This window comes from Poromitra crassiceps (genome assembly GCF_964638095.1).
Source record: "Poromitra crassiceps genome assembly, chromosome: 9".
In the NCBI taxonomy this organism is placed as follows: domain Eukaryota; kingdom Metazoa; phylum Chordata; class Actinopteri; order Beryciformes; family Melamphaidae; genus Poromitra; species Poromitra crassiceps.
In genome coordinates, this window is record NC_139630.1 from 21,300,135 (window position 1) to 21,319,817 (window position 19,683).

The 19,683-nt window shown below is 41.1% G+C and overlaps 2 protein-coding genes across 2 annotated transcripts in view; both read left to right on the forward strand.

Annotated features, from left to right (window-relative positions):
* Positions 1-1,613: 1,613 nt before the first annotated feature.
* Positions 1,614-3,349, forward strand: LOC310782208 (NLR family CARD domain-containing protein 3-like; the record flags this gene model as incomplete). The annotated part of the gene is given in 3 exon segments (XM_083642890.1): positions 1,614-2,837; positions 2,839-2,865; positions 2,867-3,349. Coding segments are annotated over 3 exon segments (1,734 nt in total), but the record flags the coding sequence as incomplete, so codon positions are not given.
* A 7,698-nt stretch (positions 3,350-11,047) lies between these two features.
* LOC310782209 (uncharacterized protein) overlaps positions 11,048-19,683 on the forward strand; it is a gene marked incomplete at both ends in the record, with an annotated part of 117,053 nt that continues 108,417 nt past the window's right edge. The window contains 5 exons of the mRNA XM_083642891.1: positions 11,048-11,158; positions 11,474-11,714; positions 12,692-12,703; positions 13,501-13,562; positions 13,724-13,764. Coding sequence (XP_083499017.1) covers positions 11,048-11,158; positions 11,474-11,714; positions 12,692-12,703; positions 13,501-13,562; positions 13,724-13,764 — 467 coding nt within the window. The remainder of the gene's footprint in view (positions 11,159-11,473; positions 11,715-12,691; positions 12,704-13,500; positions 13,563-13,723; positions 13,765-19,683) is intronic.

Consider the following 19,683-nt stretch of genomic DNA (forward strand, 5'->3'; position numbering starts at 1 on the left):
TTGAAAATGCCGGTGTGCAGGTATGAAACAGATTTATCTCCAAACTTTTAACAAATGGAATCTATTCCCCTATAGATGTAGTTTATATAAATGCATTTACATTGAATGAGATAATTCATTTAAACCCTTTACAATGGAAATACCTCACCACATAATAGCACATACTTTACAAATCAAGGTGTGTGACTAATGAAATAATTTATTTACCCCCCTATAACTGTACTCTATATAAATGCTTTCATTTCACATGGGAAAATTCATTTAGAGAGTTTTAGCATAACAGACAATGCATGTCACTTTGAAAATAATAATGCTCCATTCTATACTAAGGAGTGTAGGTATAACATAGACTAATTCCCAAACTTCTGACAAATAGAACTTATCCCCTCATACTATATATTTCCTGTCTCAAAACAAAACGGCTTCGCTAACCATTTTAAGCCATGAACATCCCCGCTTAATCACATCAAACTTTCTCCCAGCCGCTAACCAACAGGACATTATATCATTTAACAGTTAAAAACCCACTTCCTTTCCTTCAGAGAAGAAATCAGCCCGAAACCCATCTAAACGTAATCTGTGTTAACAACAGATGATCTCCTTATACGGATTACATCCTACACCTGTGTTGAAAAGGTTTCCTACCCGTTAAAGTCAAGACTGGGTCTCGGCAGTGGTTCACTCCCGCTCCGTGGCTGGTTTCGGCTGGCTGGTTGGTTCGTGGTTCGCTCGGAAATAGCATCCGCACGCATAGGGACGTGAAGACCCCAAATGATGATTTGTCTTGTCTTTTATAATAAATTTCCGCCAAATCATTTCCCTTAACCAATATCCTACCTCAGCACTACTTCCTCATTTCTCCCCGACTTGTTTCCGAACAGGACACTGAACTTACTCAATATCCACCTTGCAGCACCTGTGACTTTCCATGGGAACATTTCCACACATCTTCAGACCCCTGCTGCATTTCTCACGCAGGCACCTGTTTTACTTCCTCTTTTTTCCTTTTTATATAATTCAACACATGTATGACTCCCCTTTATATAATTAAATGTGCCTGAATGGGCTCTCTGAATACTCCATGTTAAATATTATTGATTAAAACTTTGCACATATCAATCAATCATCATAGGTTCGCCTGCCGCGGGTCCGTACTCATCGACAGTCCCTACAGAGAGAGGAAGAGGAGTCTAGGTGTTGTGAAGCAGCAGCTGTCCTGCTGTGCATTGTGTCATTGGGTCCTGAGGGATCCAGTCTCTACCAGCTGTGGACACTGGTTCTGCACACAGTGCATCACCTCATACTGGGACCAGTCTGGTTCATCAGGAGACTCTGCCTGTCCCCAGTGTGGACAAAGATCCAGAACAAGACCTGGACTGCAGACACTCAGTCAAACCAGCATCGCTCATTGTAAGACTGGGGGTCTGTCTACTGTTCTCACCATTTCTAAAACTAGGAAACAATAGTGTATTATTAAACACTTGCTTATTCTTTCTTCTCTTCCAGTGGATGGTGCTCTGCTGGAGGCTTTAGACCAGCATAAGATCATTCTCATAAAGAGATGTGGATTTGTGACAGAAGGAACTGAAGCAGGAACTGGAACTCCCCTCAATAGGATCTACACTCTGCTCTACATCACAGTGGGACAGATTGAAGGGGTTAATACCCAACATGAGGTGTGGCAGCTGGAGAGAGCATCCAAGATGGAGACCCTCCATGACACTCCAATCAAGTGCCAGGACATCTTTAAACCCTTGTCTGGCAAAGAGACACACATCAGAGTAGTTCTGACGCAGGGCATTGCTGGCATTGGAAAAACCTTCTCAGTGCAGAAGTTCACTCTGGACTGGGCAGAGGGCTTGGAAAATCAAGATGTCAATCTGGTGATTCTGCTTTCATTCCGGGAGCTGAACTTGATCAAAGATGAGCAGTACAGTCTTCTCACGCTGCTCCATGTTTTCCATCCAACATTACAGATGATCACAGCAGAGCAGCTCTCTGTCTGCAAGGTTGTGTTCATCTTTGATGGCCTGGATGAAAGCAGACTTTTGCTGGATTTCCAGAACAATGAGGTTGTGACTGACGTCACACAGGCATCATCAGTAGACGTGCTGTTGACAAACCTCATCAAGGGGAATCTTCTTCCCCTGGCTCTCCTCTGGATCACTTCCCGACCTGCAGCAGCCAATCAGATCCCTCCTACATATGTCAACAGGGTAACAGAGGTACAAGGCTTCACTGACCCCCAGAAGGAGGAGTACTTCAGGAGGAGATCCAGTGATGAGGAACAGGCCAACAGAATAATCTCACACATCAAGGCATCCAGGATCCTCCACATCATGTGCCACATCCCAGTCTTCTGTTGGATCACCGCTACAGTTCTGGAGCACATGTTGACTACAGACCAGAGAGGAGAGCTTCCCAAGAGCCTGACTGAGATGTACTCACACTTCCTGCTGGTTCAGACACAGAGGAAGACGCAGAAGTATGAAGAGAGACATGGGATGAATCAACAGGAGTTGATGAAGACTGATAGGAAACTACTTCTGAAGCTCGGGAGGCTGGCATTTGAACATCTGGAGGAAGGCAACCTCATGTTCTACCAAGAAGATCTGGAGGAGTGCGGTCTTGATGTCAGAGAGGCCTCGGTGTTCTCAGGAGTGTGCACAGAGATCTTCAAAAGAGAGTATGTGCTCTTCCAGAAACCGGTATACTGCTTTGTTCATCTAAGCATTCAGGAGTTTCTTGCTGCAGTCTACATGTTCCGCTGTTACACAAACATGGATAAGAAGGTACTGGTCACATTCCTGGGAGTAGACTGGGATGCAGATGATGACAGTTAGGATGAAGACAGTGAACATCCTTCCTGGGTAGAGTCATGTACAAATCCCTGAAGAGTAAAAATGGCCACCTGGATCTCTTTGTCCGCTTCCTTCATGGTCTCTCACTGGAATCCAGCCAGACACTCTTGGCAGACCTGCTGGGTCACCCAGACAGCAGACCAAAAAGCATCCAGACAGCAATCAGCTACCTGAAGGTGATGGCCAGTGATGATGAAGAGGATGATGAACACATCTCTCCTGACAGAAGCATTAACATCTTCCACTGTTTGATGGAGATGAACGATCACTCAGTACATCAGGAGATCCAACAGTTCCTGAAGTCAGAGAACAGATCAGAGAAGGAACTCTCTGCGATCCACTGCTCAGCTCTGGCCTACATGCTGCAGATGTCAGAGGAGGTTCTGGATGTGTTGGACCTGGAGGCCTACAGCACAACAAAGGAGGGACGACGAAGACTGGTCCCAGCTGTGAGGAACTGCAGGAAGGCTCGGTTAGTCCTGATGTGAATATTATCCGTGGGGCGGCTGTAGCTCAGGAGGTAGAGCGGGTCGTCCACTAATCGCTTTGGATAAAAGAGGTCGGTGGTTCGATTCCCGGCTCCTCCAGTCTGCGTGTCGAAGTGTCCTTGGGCAAGATACTGAACCCCAAATTTCTCCCGTGCCGCCATCGGTGTGTGAATGGGTGAATGTAACTACTGACTGTAAAGCGCTTTGGATAAAAGCGCTATATAAATGCAGGCCATTTACCATTTACCATCCACATTGTAGATTCACCTTCACACCTGACGCCATACAATTACAGTAAAGATGTAAAGTTTGTTATAACCCGGCTCAATGTAGTAAGGGAGGGAGTGAGGGAGTCAGAGTCGTCACATGTTCCTCAAACATACACACTATAATTGAGTTGTTCTACATAGCAGTGGTGGTGTAACATGTTAGAAAGTGATGTTACTCGTTAATCATGTTTCATTTTTCTTTTGTAACGGAGGCATTACTGTTACAGTTTCAGTAATCACATTACAGTTACCTGTCTAACAGATCGGTCGTTATTTATGTTTCATTCTTTAGTCTCTTTAACCTCTTTATTGGTGTAATATCTATGAAAGATTCCCCTCGTCTTATCCTGCGTGCATCAACACAGTCTCACAGACAATTGTAAAATAGCAACGTTTTGGACCAACGTTGCTATGTTACAATTTTGGCTCCAAAATTGTAAAATGGTAACGTTCTGAGATTTTAGATTTAGAGTTAGGGTAGCGGGAGGGGTTAGAAATGGAAAATCTCTGGAAACCACGCCCACCCCTGTATAAACGTACGTTACCATTTTACAATTTCCAAGCCGAAATTGTATTTGTAAGAGTATAATGAACTCCATGTTGAAAATTAAGGTAATGTCATTGAGTTCAAGACACCTAAGGGAGCTGGCCCAGTTGATGGGCAGGGCCACCATTAGGAGAGGGATCATGCTGCATCCAATCAGAATTGAAGTGTTGGGAAAGCTGAACTTTGGATGAACTTTTGCTCCACCACCTGCGAGGGGGCAACCCGACTGGAGGAGAGGAGACTCCTATTCAATCAAAATGCTATTCACCAAAGTTTTTCTATATATCCTGTGTGCACTGAAGTCACAATGTTATAACCATATGTCACGTGAAACATAGATTGTATTATATCGTTGAAATGCATTGTGTTGACTGAGGGATGTGAACACGTGTCTATGGACTTCCAAGTGGAAAATGTAATCTCAATATGAATGGATTCTAATTGTATGCTGAAATAGTCTATGTTACATGCACAACGTTTGAAATGACAAATGTAAATACCATTATTGTGTGCTAAATAAGCCTGGGTTACATAACATGTTTTTAGATGAGAGTGGGAAGAGAGTGTCATTGAGTTCAAGACCATAGGAGGTGTCCCAGTTGATGGATGTTTTCAGATAAGGATGGTTCAGTTAGAGTATCATTGTGTTCAAGACACCTAAGGGAGGTGGCCCAGTTGATGGGCAGGGCCACCATTAGGAGAGGGATCATGTTGCATCCAATCAGAATTGAAGTCATTGAGTCAGCAAAAATATAGACACACCCTCGACGACAATGACAGATAAAAGAACCGGACCTCAGAGCCTTGGTGCTCTCCTGCACAGGCAGGGAGTCAGACGGGAGACCGTCAGTAACATAGCAACGTTGGTCCAAAAACGTTGATATTTTACAATTTTTTGGGAGATCAGGTTGGCATGCACAGTTGAGCACAGCAGAGCCCCTCCTCCTCATTATAGTAGTGACATGTTTGTTAATGAACACAGTTCTTGTGTTTAGCTGTAATAATTGCTATGACTTTACAGTCAAGTGTCAGATCAAGGTGATTTAATACAGACCAGCCAAGGAGTTAGAGTTAGAGTTGAGTCTATCCTTAAAAAGTTTTAAAAACTAAATTTTTTATCACAACAGACAGCAGTATTTTCCAGTGGGTAGTGTCTACATTTCAGTTAATACATGACATGGTCTTTTTTTTTTTTAATCTATGGTAGTGTCATGTTAACCCTGTGTTGTGCCTATAATGCTTAGGCAATTTTTTTTTTCATTTTCTAAATCAGCAAATCCCAAAACATGTTGGCCCATGGTGCATCGTCTCCAGAGTCTCCACCCTAGAAATAAAAAAAATCCGTATATGTATTCTTTTCTGCTTGGTTTCTGCTCATATTACATGCAGTCTATAATGCAAATTATTATTTACGCTTATGTACTAATGGGGATGGATTCCGTCCTTTTTTTTTAATTCGTCTTATGCCAATTTGTGCATCGTTGGTCTGAACGGTATCTAATAGGCCCCATATATGTATACCTGGGCGGGAGGAGGGGGGGGGGGTGACACTATTCACGTTAAAGGACACTTCCTGTACCCCTGTAAAGAAAAATCACACCCAGGTGCTGAAGTAAGCTAAGCTAAGTTCATACTAGTCATGGCCCTTTTCTCAGGAGCGTAGTCTCAGCAGCTTTTCTGGTCCTTGAAGTTAGCTTGTCACGCAAGTGGAAGTGACAACATCACAACTGCCTGAGTGACATCACAGCAATTGCATAACATCATTTTCATTTGAGTGACATCAGAAATTGCTTGAGTGACATCACCGATGACATCACAGCTGCTTGATGACATTGCACATTGTTAGACACTGTTAGTGTCCGTTTTCTTTCTAAACACACTTGTACATAATTGTTCTTTTTTAGAAACCAACACATCTAAAAATGACACAGAATCAAGACTGGACTCTAAAGTGAACTTAATAGAGGGCAACCTTGAGTTCATGAATGAAACAAAATGATTAAGTTCTTCTTAAAACGGACACTAACAGTTTCCTTGATTTCTCGAGCTATCACCCCCCTAGTCTAAAGAAAGGTTTGCCTTTTAGCCAATTTTTACATCTGAGAAGGATTTGCAGCACTGATGCCACTTTTGAAGAACAGGCTATGGACCTGTGTTCTCGCTTTAGGGCTAAGGGTTACAATAATGACCTTCTTGAGCAATGTTTACAGAAAGCAAGGGGGCTGGACAGAAAATCTTTATTTTCATCAAAATGTCCGAAATCTAAAACTTCTCGACTTGTATGTGCCACTACTTTCTCTAATATGTCCACTGACGTGAAGAAATGTGTGATGAGACACTGGCACATTTTAACTAGTGGTCCCCAGCTTGGTAACGCCTTGAAATATCCTCCTATCTTTGCCCTCAGACGTGCTAGGAATTTGAGCGATAAATTGGTGAGAGCGGATTGTTTTAAGAAACCTGAACATTTTTTAGATTCTTTACCTGGTGGTAATTTTCCGTGCCGTCAGTGTGTTCAATGTAACGCTATGATCAAAGGTGAGTATTTTGTACACCCTCACTCTGGACAGAAACTACGTGTGAGAAACAGAATTACATGCAAATCCACATTTGTAGTTTATCTCCTTAAGTGCCCTTGTGGCCTTTGTTATGTTGGCAAAACTATAAGAGAACTTAAAACATGCTTCTCTGAACATAAAAGTAGCATCAGGAACAAGGATGTTAAATCCCCTGTTGCTCGCCACTTTAATGAAGCAGGTCATGATGTTTGTACACTTAGATTCCAGGGTATTGAGATGGTAGGTACACCTCGTAGGGGAGGCAACCGTGATAGAGCTCTGTTACAGAGAGAAGCCTTTTGGATCCATCAAGTACAGACTGAGTTTCCTAAAGGACTTAATGAGGAGTTATTACTGGGATGTTTTTTATGAATTTTGTATTTTTGATAGTTATCTATTTATTGTCCAGGTAATGTTATATATTTTCATTACCTATGTCCTATTAGTCTTGGTCTCCATATGCACTTTATTTATTTGACTGTGCTTTAGGATCTAGTATTTTTATTGACTTGTTTTTCTTGTATTTTTTTTCATATGCACTTCATCTACTTCACTGTGCTTTATGATCTGAATTTTGCCTTTATTGTATTGTTTGCTCATGCACTTTATCTACTTCACTGTGCTTTATGATCTGGATTTTGTCGTTATTGTATTGCTTGCTCATGCACTTTATCTACTTTACTGTGCGGTATAGGTTTCTATCTTACTTTGTTATTTTCATAGACACTTTATTTACTTTACTGTGTTTATTTATATATGACTTGTTAAGTTTTATTTTATTTTGAAAAGCTGAAGTAGGAAGTAGCAGACAGTATATAAGGGAGCTCCGTTCTATGAACGAATATAAAACTTCCGGTTTACTTCCGGTTTGCGGAGCTAGCGAATATAAGACCTCCGGTTACCTTCAGAGTAAAAGCGTGTTTTTAAAATTCATAGAAAAATGGTTAGTTGGCAGATTAAAACAATAAACAAAGCATCTAAACGAAGGTATACAATACACATTATGTTTCTGTTTAACACCAACTGTTTTAATAACATTGAGAACGCTCTTCTCAGTATGTAAATGGATAAAACCTGTTCACTGGAGTGCTAGCCTTTACAAATTGGACACTGTACACCCCTGTGTCGAAAGTGGCAGCACAAACGATATATATATGTGTGTGTGTGTGTGTGTGTGTGTGTGTGTGTGTGTGTGTGTGTGTGTGTGTGTGTGTGTGTGTGTGTGTGTGTGTGTGTGTGTGTGTGTGTGTGTGTGTGCATTGTATTTTATATCATTTTCCAAGCCATACTCGGTGCATATTGCAAGGAGCTGCTGAAGACCAGCGCTACTCGGGCTGAGGACGGCCAAGTCATCTGCGTACATCAGATGGTTCAATCATGCACCCAGTCTTACAGGCGTTCAGTCTCTTGGACAGGTCGTCAACATAAAGATTGAACAGAACAGGGGACAAAATCCCTCCCTGCCTGACCCCATTGCTTACCCTAAATGGGCCAGATACACTATCTCCCCATTTCACCTGCATAGTTTGGTTGGCATACCAGTACACTAGAATCCTTACCAAGTATCCAGGCACACCTCTTTCTCTCAACTTTGTAAATAGTTTACAGTGGTTAACCCGATCAAAGGCTTTGGAAGCATCAATAAAACATATAAACACAGATGACTTCAGGCCTTTGTATTTGTTCACAATCTCCTTCAGTGCATAAACACACAGGTCAGTGCCATGTTTGGCTTTAAAACCAAACTGGTTATCTGTGGAGTGGATACACTCATTGATTTTATCCAAGATAATTAATTCAAGGACTTTAGATAGGATGCTAGCAAGAGCTATAGGCCTGTAGTTATCTAGGCTACTTATTTTCCCACTTTTGTCCTTGACAACAGGTACTAATAAGACAGAATTGACACGCTGAAGAAGGCCGTTAGGCTGAAACGTCCGCGTGTGTGCTGTACCTGGTGTCAAGCTGGAATAAACTAAACGAAAGGACATTTTTCTGTGCTGGCTCTCTCTCTCCTACTAATAAGACAGAAAGCATTGAGTCAGGCAACAGGCCATGGACCATAAACCCAGTAAAGCATAAAGAGAGAAGAGGAGCTGTTCTCAGACTGGCATATTTGAGGTGTTCGGCTGAAGAGCCAATGATGACAGACTTCAAAACAGTTTACAGTTTTCTGATATACTACTGATGTTCTAATGATACAAAGCTGGTTGAAAATGGGCGGAGTGTTCCTTTAAATGAAAAAGTGTTAGCTTCCCCCTCTCACCTGCCTCATGACCATGTTTAAGGTCATGATGTGAGAACGGTGGCCTTAGTGCTACTTTGACCTGCATTCACTTGTGGCTTACTCTCCCTAATTAATGCCACTATGTATGTTAATACCATCATTGCTCATCCCAATAGCTTAGCCTAGCCACTATTATAGGTGGCTGGCATCTCTCAAACACTGAGCATGCGACTGACTCCAATCACCCACATTTAACACACTTTAAAACACTTTTAAACACTATTCTCATTTGATCAAGAAATATAACTGACCATATATAACTGATCTTCCCAGAAGAAAGCCTCATTAGGCTGAAACATCTGTATTATACTGCTGTGCGTCATTAAATTAACTCTAAACTAGATTGTGAGTTCTGCCATTCTGTATATAGGCCTATGCAATTTCTGTACAGACTGTTTCTCATATTTTTTTATATAATACCTTTTTGGTTTTGTCTCTGTGTGTGTGTGTGTGTGTGTGTGTGTGTGTGTGTGTGTGTGTGTGTGTGTGTGTGTGTGTATGTATGTATGTATGTGTGTGTGTGTGTGTGTGTGTGTGTGTGTGGGTGTGCGCTTTGGTTTGTTTGTTTGATTGAATAACTACTTGTTTGTACTGTCCAGGTATTTGTATGTGTCTGACACTGTACATGAAGTGCAAGCTATGACTGTCATACATAGTCATGTGTTTAGTCTTATTGAGTGACTGCCTATAGGCTTCCCCTCTGACACTGCCTCGTCTATCTATGTATTATGTTCACTTGTTTGTACATAAGACTATTCAATAAAAGATATTTGGAAAAAATAAAGAAACCTGATGATTGATTGATTGCTTTATTGCAGACTCACGGTCCATAGAAAAAACATACATACATAAATACATAGATACACACAAATAACATAAAAAATATACATTTCACTTTAAAAAACAACTGGTCAAATAAAGAAACATTAAAATAAATTCATATGCAGGCTTTTAAGCCAATGTGCCCTGAGACTGGACGTATATCGAGTGCAGCTCTTGACTGGGTTAGTGAGAGCCACAATTATGCTGTTTCCAGACACATCCAGAATAGTTAACACACTTTAAAACACTTTTAAACACTATTCTCATTTGATCTATGGAATATTTCCCTTTAACTATCTGCTTATAAATGGCTTATAGTAGATGAACGTTCTTATAAAGTGTAACCTTTATCAGAGGGAGTATAACATTACCCCCTCTTCTACACCTGGCCCCGTGACCAGGTGACAACAGTTGCCTAATTTAGGCTATTGTCTCTACATAAGTGATGGAATGTTTTTGTCTTCTCTGCCAGGGATGAAGTGACCTGTAAATGATTCAAATTAGCATTGCCCAGCTCTGATTCGCCCTCACAGGAACAAGGTGTGTCATCCAGTTTGCTTAAAATGAGTTTACTTTGCCACATTCAGGTCAGATCTCCTGGAGTAAGGTAAGACATTTGTGGCTTTCTTGTGTGTGACTACCATTGCCAAAATCTGCTGTATCTATCAAACATACTGGCATATTTTGGTGTCAGGTATTTCTTCATTCAGTTTGCATGTTGGCTAACAGTACAGATATTCTGCTCATGTCAGAAACTGGCCTCCAGCAAATGTCTAATTTCTGTGCTATGGAGAAAGGTGAAACACAATAATACTTTTTTGTTTATATATTTCTCACATTCTAACACATAGCAACCATTGGTTATGCACATACATTATTTATTTTTGTTTCAGAAAAGAGAAAAATATTACATTTAGATTAACATTTAGGTTTCAGATGTCATTACGGTAACACTTTCTATGAAGGGCATGTCTATAAGCCATTATCACAAGGCATTATAATGCATTTATAAGGCTTTATAAGACTTGTTATTGTTATAAAGCCTTATGAATTTGCTCATAATGCTTTATAGACATTTTGTACTTTTTACTAATGTTTCTTGTGTGTGTGGCGATAACACCGTCCAATGACCATCATCAATAAGCAGGTTTCCAGCAGCAACTTTTGTTAGTGGGGCCACTCAAATATTCATATTTCTTCTTATTTTTCACAGTGATGGCATCTTACGGAAAGCGTCACAAAGTCCAGCAGTGGCCACGGTCAAAGATCACAGGCAAGTGTCATCGGACACTCATTCCATCGGAGGATGTGATCAAGGAGAAAGAGGTGGGATATTTGGTCTCATAGGCATGGCTAGGAAAATTAACAATAGTCAATTTCAATATTTGAAAGTTAAAAAATGCTCATATGGGTCTGACTTGAACTTACTTTCAATGTGTTGTTTCAATGTTATTATTGTTATTGTCATTATAACATGTCTTTATACAGTTGTCAACAGCAAGAGTCACAAATCCTCTCCTGAATGATGTGATGATGTGTTGTGTGCCACTCATATTGTCATTTCTGGACAAATATTGAACACTGTACACCCCTGTGTCGTTGCATTCAAAATGGGTCTTGACTGTTTTTTTTTGTGCACAGTTCGTCCTGGTGATTGGAGACTCCCACCTACGCTCTCTGGTCGATGGTGTTGTGGACATGCCATCCGGCAGGCTGACGTTTGGCTTCATGTCAACTCCATCTGGAGATGCTGATGACCTCAGAAAGGAGATATGCCATGCTAGAGACCTGCCTTGCCCACCTGATGTTGTCTGCATCCTGGCACCAAGCAACAACCTGACGTCAAGTCTCACAATCGACCATGCTGCCAAAGCGTTCGAGGGTCTTCTTCGCACAGCTTTGTACAAGTGGCCAAAGGCACATCTACTGAAATGTGACCACATACATAACGTCTCTTTCTGTGCAGACTGTATAATAATGTATGTATAATGTATGTATAATAATAATGTATGTATAATGCTCAAATAAACAATATATATATATATATATATATATCTTTATTGTTTATTTGAGCAGGGACAGTACACAATAAACATATTGCACCAGAGATAGCTAAGAGCTAATTTGCATCTGTAGTCCCTGCGCCGCACATAGTACATATCAAATACAGAAATAAAAGAAAATCCTAGTGTCTAAACAATCAATATACATGGTATATATATATATATATATATATATATATATATATATATATTATTTATATATATTTTATTTTTGTTTTTGTTTTATAGGTCTTTGTTCTGGACTTCCCCCTCCGTCGGTTTGATGTTGAGGATAAGGACATATGCCTGGAGTACCATCAACACCTGAAGGATGAGTATCACAGAGTATCTGCTCGGATGGGGGTACGCTACCTGTCTACAGAAAGAAACTTCCCTCACTCAGAGAGGTAAGAGAATACTGCAGCTTGTGTAAAAGTGACATGTTTTATGTCATACATTTCTTAACGAACATAATGACCTTTAAAGAGGGTGTCAATGTCCTATCTCAATCAGCGGGCAGAGCACTGGGTTCTGTATTGAACAAAGTTAAACACTGTGGCAATCTGGGTTTTCATACTTACACACAACTGTATAACTCATGTGTCTGTCCGGTGTCGGACTTTGTGACACCCGAGAGACTATGAGTAATATGTTCTGTTTGTATAAAGATAAATTGTCTGTCAACTTATGGTATAAACCACAATTAAGAACTTATCGTCTCATAAAAGACAGTTACGGTGTCACTATGTGAAGTTTGATTTGAACAGACAAAAAAGATCCCTGTGTGCTCAACTGTGCTCTGGAACTCTTCCATTAGCACTAGAGACTGGTAGGTTTAACGCAACCCCTGAAGAAGATAGACTCTGTTTAGTATGTGAATTACGCGAAATTGAAAACAAAATTAATTTCTTGTTCTACAGTACTGCTTATGATGGCGCAAGGGAAGTACTCTTTAGTCAAATGTCCTCCATTTATGCTGACTTATTTGAATTGGACAATTATGAGAAACTTGAGCTGTGGTTTAAAAAAGCGACCTTCCCCACAGCAGAGTTTATTTGTCAGGCATGGGAGCAAAGACAAAACTTTTTGTTTAGTAATTGATATATTGCTCTGTACTGCTGTCTGAGCAGTACGCTGACCTGTGACCTGTTTTTATTTAAATGTACCACTGTATCAATGCTGTATTGTTTTATTTTGTTGTGTGTCTTGGGTTGGGCATGATCGGTGCATGACACTTTAATAAATTAATCAATCAATCAATCCTAACTGATTACTGGTTCTCCACTAGCTTCCTGTGGTGCCAGGACAGAGTCCACCTCAGTGATGACTTTGGCATGCCTGTCCTGAGAGATCTCATCTGGCAAGCATCATACAGAGTTCTGCATGTGAAAGAGCCAGTCAACCAGCACCGAGTGCGCACTTCACCTCGTCACCGTCAAAAGATGCAACCAGCTCCTCCACGCCAGCCCAGCACCCCAGCAAGGAAACCAGGTCCTAGAAGTTATCCCACTCCTGCTCGCCATGGTGAGTCCCCCGTATAGGCATTGTAATTTTGCTGTTGTGTGTATTCGCCTGTTAGTGATTGCATTTTCTAACATTTCCTCTTTTCAAAATGTCTGTTCCCAGGACGAAACGGGGAGAACCTGGACAGGCCACAACAACCGTCAGTGGCTGAACAGAAGCTGAAGGTATGTTTGCTTCTCATGCAAGTCTGTCACACTATTCTATGTAATCCGTTTGAATTATATATGAAATGCTAATGCTGTTTTATGTCTATTTAAGGATGCTGTTGTCTGCGTGGGTTCTGTTGCTGTTCTCTGTTCTCCCTCCTGCTACCGGGTCTCACCAGCACCTGTTCATGATGTCCCTGTCCCTTCACTGCGACAGAGGGTAAGATGGAGGAAGAAGAAGCCGTCCCCATTCATTGAAAAGCTAAGTGCTGGGGATTTGGGTCGGGGCAGCTGCCATGGCTTGGTCTCAATAGAAGTGGTAGATGTGGTGCAGATACGAAAGAGCAAGGATGGGAAGGGAGACGGGGACGAAGGGAGAGGCAGAGACAGGCAGGGGGAGAGAGGCAAAGCAGTTAGAGTTGGAGAGGGAGGAGAGGTTCAGGAAACCAATGAAGAGAAGAGAGGAAGTGTTAGTGATATTGCCAGTGACAAGAACGTCAAAGTCACAAATCTTACAGATAGGAGCAGATTGAAATTATGTGGTGGCAGCAAATGTGTTGCTGGGAAAGTCAAAGGTAAAGTCAAAGGTAAGGTCAAAGGTAAAGTCAAAGGTAAGGTCAAAGGTAAAGTCAAAGGTAAAGTCAAAGGTAAAAGGAGACAAGAATTGGATTTTCTACAGATTGCTAAAACAATACATGCTGTGCAAAAACAACATACAAAATTAAATGGCAGCTTCTGGACAGATGTTGCAATAATGCTTGATTGGCCAATTAGTTCAAAGGAAAGAAAGATGAATTCTATTAAATTGCTTAATAGAATTTGGAACGAGAATAGAGGTGATGTGAAAAAGCATCATCTTACGTTTGATCAGGGACACCAAAATAGTCATGTGAACCAGCCACAAAAAAACAAAGATCCAGGCATACTTGCATGTGTGGACACCAGTAGCTTCGTGAATACTAGTCATGTTACAAGTGCCTGTTTAGTTGATATTGGTAAAAGCCAACACATACAGAATGTGGATGACAATAGTGAATGTCCAAATATTGGTGATACCTTGACCACAGACAAGAAACATATTAGTGTATATTCAGACAATGCTGACAAGCTAGATGAAGAGATTATACAAGTTAATATATCTGCTACACCCATAAAAATGCGTGTGAACAAAAGACATGCCACACATCCACTAGGAGATGAGTGGGTGAGGCCAAGTAAAAGAGCGGTCTATTGCATTTGCCAAACTCCAAATAACCCCAACAAAGCGATGCTTGCATGTGATCTCTGTGGAAACTGGTATCATATGGAATGTGTAGGGGTTTCACAAAGTAGAGACTTTGACACCCTTAATTATGCATGTTTAGCCAGAACTTGCAAACATGAGACATTGTCCCAGGGCATTTTATTTGCAGAAAAAGCTAGGCGTGTGCAGGGAGAGCATGTTAATGTGCAGCATCAACCGCTAGTTGAGCCGCTTGTTGAGCAGCGTAGAGCAGAGGAAAGGTTGGTAGTGCAAGACAGCCATGTAGATGAACAGCATATTCTGCAAGGTGAAACAGATCGATGCCCTGTACTTGATGAGGGCCCTTTAGATGAACAGCTTATTGTGGAAAGTGAAATAGATATATGCCCTGTACTTCACGAGAGCCCTGTAGATGAACAGCTTGATGTGTCTGTTGATCAAACTGCCGTGGGTCAGCCTAACATAGGATGTGAGTGTAAATTTAATGAGCTTGAAGAGGATGACATACAAAGGCAGCCTCTAGATGAGAGTACTGTTCAGTGTGTCATGGGACCGGAGGCAACATTAGGACCCTTCAGACATTCTGCCATAGGCCCTTCCACCTTTACTTTGCAGGCTTCTGAATGGGATATGTTTCACTCCAGTAGAGATAAAGGAAGTAAAACTTTCAAGAAGTATAGATGGGAAGGGCTATTTGCAAGCAAAGTCAAGGAATCAAATCCTTACTGTATAATACGTTTTAATAGTCACTATTTCTCTTCTGCATCGGTTAGGAAAACAAACAAGCCATGTCTCACCGTTAATGGCTCCTGCAGGCATAACACATGTAAGATGACTTTCAAAATAGTTCTCCCTTCACTAGAAGAAGGCATATTTCATGTAGTTTACACAGGTGACATATATCACACAAAGGACAAATTGAGAGCTAGATACGTTAGAGGCCCAGAGCGTGAGGACTTAGGGAGATTAATGAAGAACGCATCTGGATATAGTGCTTACATCAGTGCATTAGAACATGCAGATCCCAGGTCCTTAGCAGCAGGTAATCGAAGTGGAGTCGGGAAAGACACGTCTTTGTACAGAAAAGTAAAACATGAACAACGTAAACAGAACTGGCTGCATGAAGATGAGATTACAGCACTGTGCCTACTGAAACAACATTTGGAAGGTGAAGACAAGAATAGTGCAGTTATAAAAGGATTCATTCAACTTATTAAAGTTACTCCCCTCAAGGTTATATGTTTTAGTGAAGCAGGAATTAGACTGTGGCACAGTGCGATTAAGGACAGTGCTGCCTCATGGGATGCCACTGGTGGAATCATTAAGACTAAACTAACACAGAAAAGGATTCTGTATTATGAGATTGTAGTCAGTTCGTCAGCTTCATCGGTTTCAACTCCTGTGGCATTTATGATCAGTGAACAACATACCCAAACTGCTGTTGAAGAACTCCTCACCGAATTGAGGTGCAAAGAGAAGGAGATATTTGGCTACAACACAACACCTATTCAGATGAATAGTGACAGGTCCATAGTGCTTTTGAAAGCAAGTATGCATATATTCAATAAAGACAGCATGAGCATGTACTTGTTACGTTGCTGGCGAATAGTGACAGGAAAGGCAGATCCGAAAGATTTGGATTTCTGTACCATAAGGGCATGCAAAAGTCATCTGATGAGACAGGCAAGTCACATTTGCAAAGCACAGTACATTACCAGAGATAAAAGGTATACGTCAGCTATGTATATCTTCAGTGTTTTACTGAATGCCACAACACTAAAAATAGCCAAAAAGATCGTCTATAATGCTTGTATTGTACTTGGTAGCAAAAGCAACTCGAAAAAGGTGGAAAAGAGTCTTGCCAGCCTTGACGCTGAAACACAGGAACTCCCAAAGGAAGGAACAGAGCATGGCAGACAATATGCTTCACATGACACTGTGCCTGATGATATTTTTGACTTGAAAAGTACATCTCCCTTCAAAGCTTATTTTGAAAGACAAAGGGCAAAAGCCAATGATGTCATTAAAACCACAGATAGCACAGGTGAAAATATTTACCATGGAGAAACTATTTTAAAGAAATTGTTCTCAAACTTCCTACCAACGATTCCGATTTGGTCAGATCTCCTCTCAGGTGATTTGCGGAGATTCTCTCCAGAATATAGTGAAAAAATGAACAACTGTAAGAAAAGTACTAGTATTAGTGAGGCAATGTTCAAAAACGTAAAAGTGTTGCTTTTACAAAATGAGAAACACAGGCTTGATGAATCTATAAAGCACATATCCTCATTATACAACCAGTCAGCCAAAGATTTCTGTGACAAAATAACCTACACGATTCCACAACCACAGTGTGTCCATCAGCCACCTGAAGAAATGTGGAACAAAAAGAAAAAAGTCCCCAAACAACTTAAACTCTCTTATCAACAACGGCCACCAGTATATTCAAAGATATTCTCACAAAATGACAACATAAGCTCAGCAAGTGTGACAGACAAAACAAAGCAGAATGCTACTCAGAAAGTATGCCATAATATTGCCCATGTATCTAATAAGCTAAAGCCAGGCACAAGTAAGGACATATGTAAGACCATATGCAGGTTTGCAAATAATGAGAATAATTGTTGGTTAAATGCAACCCTACAGTCCATACTGCATCTAGAAGTTGTACAAGATCAATTTAAACGGTTGACACCTGATGTTATGGTGGCGATGTCATCTATGCCACGGAATTTAGCAGCTCTCATTCATGCGGTTTTTGAAAATCCAGGGCAGACATTTGATGCTAAAACAATACATGGTGTCACTCAAGAATTAGTGTCATGCATCCGAGGGTTGTCCTTGTCAAAGCACAATGACCCACTCGATTTGATACACAAACTATTAATTTGGTTAAATATGTGTGGTGTCCAAACAACAGTGAGTGCTAAACATACAGACAGATGTGAAAAGTGTGCATTTGGTGTGGACAGCTTCCCTGACGCACCCAAAGTCTTTGAATTACCCCTGCCACAGACGAGTGAGTCTCTCAGGTCTCTTTTCGAACACGCAATCATGGAAGGTGAAGGTCCACAGAGATGTAGAGAATGTGGTTCAACAACAAAGAGACAAACATCTTGGATTGCTGCTCCTGATGTAATTACTCTTTCTGTGTCACGTGTTGATAATGGTGGCAGGGTACTGCATACTCCTGTAGCCCCATCTGATGTAATTGAAATCCCCATTGGTGACAGCAGTAAAATTAAGTATAAGTTGTGCTCTATTATTTGTCATAGAGGCTCTGTGGCCAAAGCCGGACACTTCTGGGCACATTTGCTTTATGCCCATGTTGTAATTAAAGCAGATGATGGTACAATATGCATCATAACAACAGCAAACGCAAAGCAACAGGCAAGCAAGAATGGGTACATATTTTTCTATGCCAAATGTAATGATGCACCACTTAATGGTGCACTTAATTTGGAAGATATTGATTCGGCCCTCCCAGTAATAGCGGGCACTCTCTCTAAGGTCAACTCTCATCCATTTTATGATCATGATGCGGATGTTCATGTTTTCTCCATTGAAAGACCAAATCACAATATGTGTGAGGCCATACCAATCCTAACATTTCTAAAAACTACATCTGCTTTCCAAAAATGCCACACAAGGCTTGCAGCAGCAGCGGTGGAGTCCCCAGCATTGTTTACAATAGCGCTTGAGAAAACCAATGTAGTCAATAATGATTTGGTATCATTAGTTTCTCAGCGATTTTCTATGACAGAAGTATGCACCATGTTAAACAGCTTTGTGAAAGACACCCTTGGGGCTTCTTTCCTTGGAAATGACCTGCTGTGTCTTAAAAGTCTCAGTCGCTATCTTTGTAGTCAATGTGGTGACCAGGCCGTACCATCTAGTAAGACCATGTCACAACTCATAGTGCAGCCACATGAGGTTTCACAAAAAGGCATCTTGGACACACTGGCACAAGAATTCCATGTGCAATATGGCCAATGCAAAACATGTAAGCATGAAATCAGATCATCAGCCTGTAAAGTAATCCACAGCCCACAGTCTTTACTTATCTTGTTAAAAGCCGGCATAGACATTCCCAAAACGTTCACTCTCTCCTGTCTGTACAACCAAAATGATTATGCTGTGTCCAGTGTTTGTGCATTTTTTGACAAGCCACCATATGTGTCATTGTACACCTGTAAAGACCAGGAATGGCATATCATGACAAAGGTATCGAATGACACAGTAGGCTATAGCTTTGAGCTGATGCAGAAAATACTGACCACAGCTAGTTTCTTTTTTGTGTCATACGAGAAAACTAAGAGTGTGAAACACATCAACTTTCAGCAGGTTGGACAAAAACATAAATGCACAGATAGATGCAAACAACAAAAGCAGACAAGTGAGACACAAATGAGACATGTTCCAAAGCTAGTGAACACTCATACAGGTACATCACGTCTTTCTGCTGAAGACATTGCTAGTGTGAGGAATGGTGGGTGGCTGAGTGATTGGACGATCGATGTGTACCATCAGCTCTTGCTCTCTAGTGTTGACAAAATGGCACACATTTGTCACAGCACTTTTGTAAGCCAAGAGTTAAGGAGTCTTTGGTGTGATGACATTAGTGTTCTCCCAGATGTACCACGAGCATCACTTAATTGGTGGAACTTTGAGTTGGTGATATTGCCCGTCCATGCAAAGTCCCATTGGGGATCCATCGTCATAGATTTCACCAATAAGACAGTGAAGGATAATGGCATAGTATTAGATGTTGTGATAATGGATTCACTACGTGTGTATGAACAGGAGCTGGTTAAGGTATTCTATCCACTGCAAAGGTACTTAGCCTTACAGTACTTTGCATTGCACGGTAGAAGTACGGGTATCACATTTAGATAT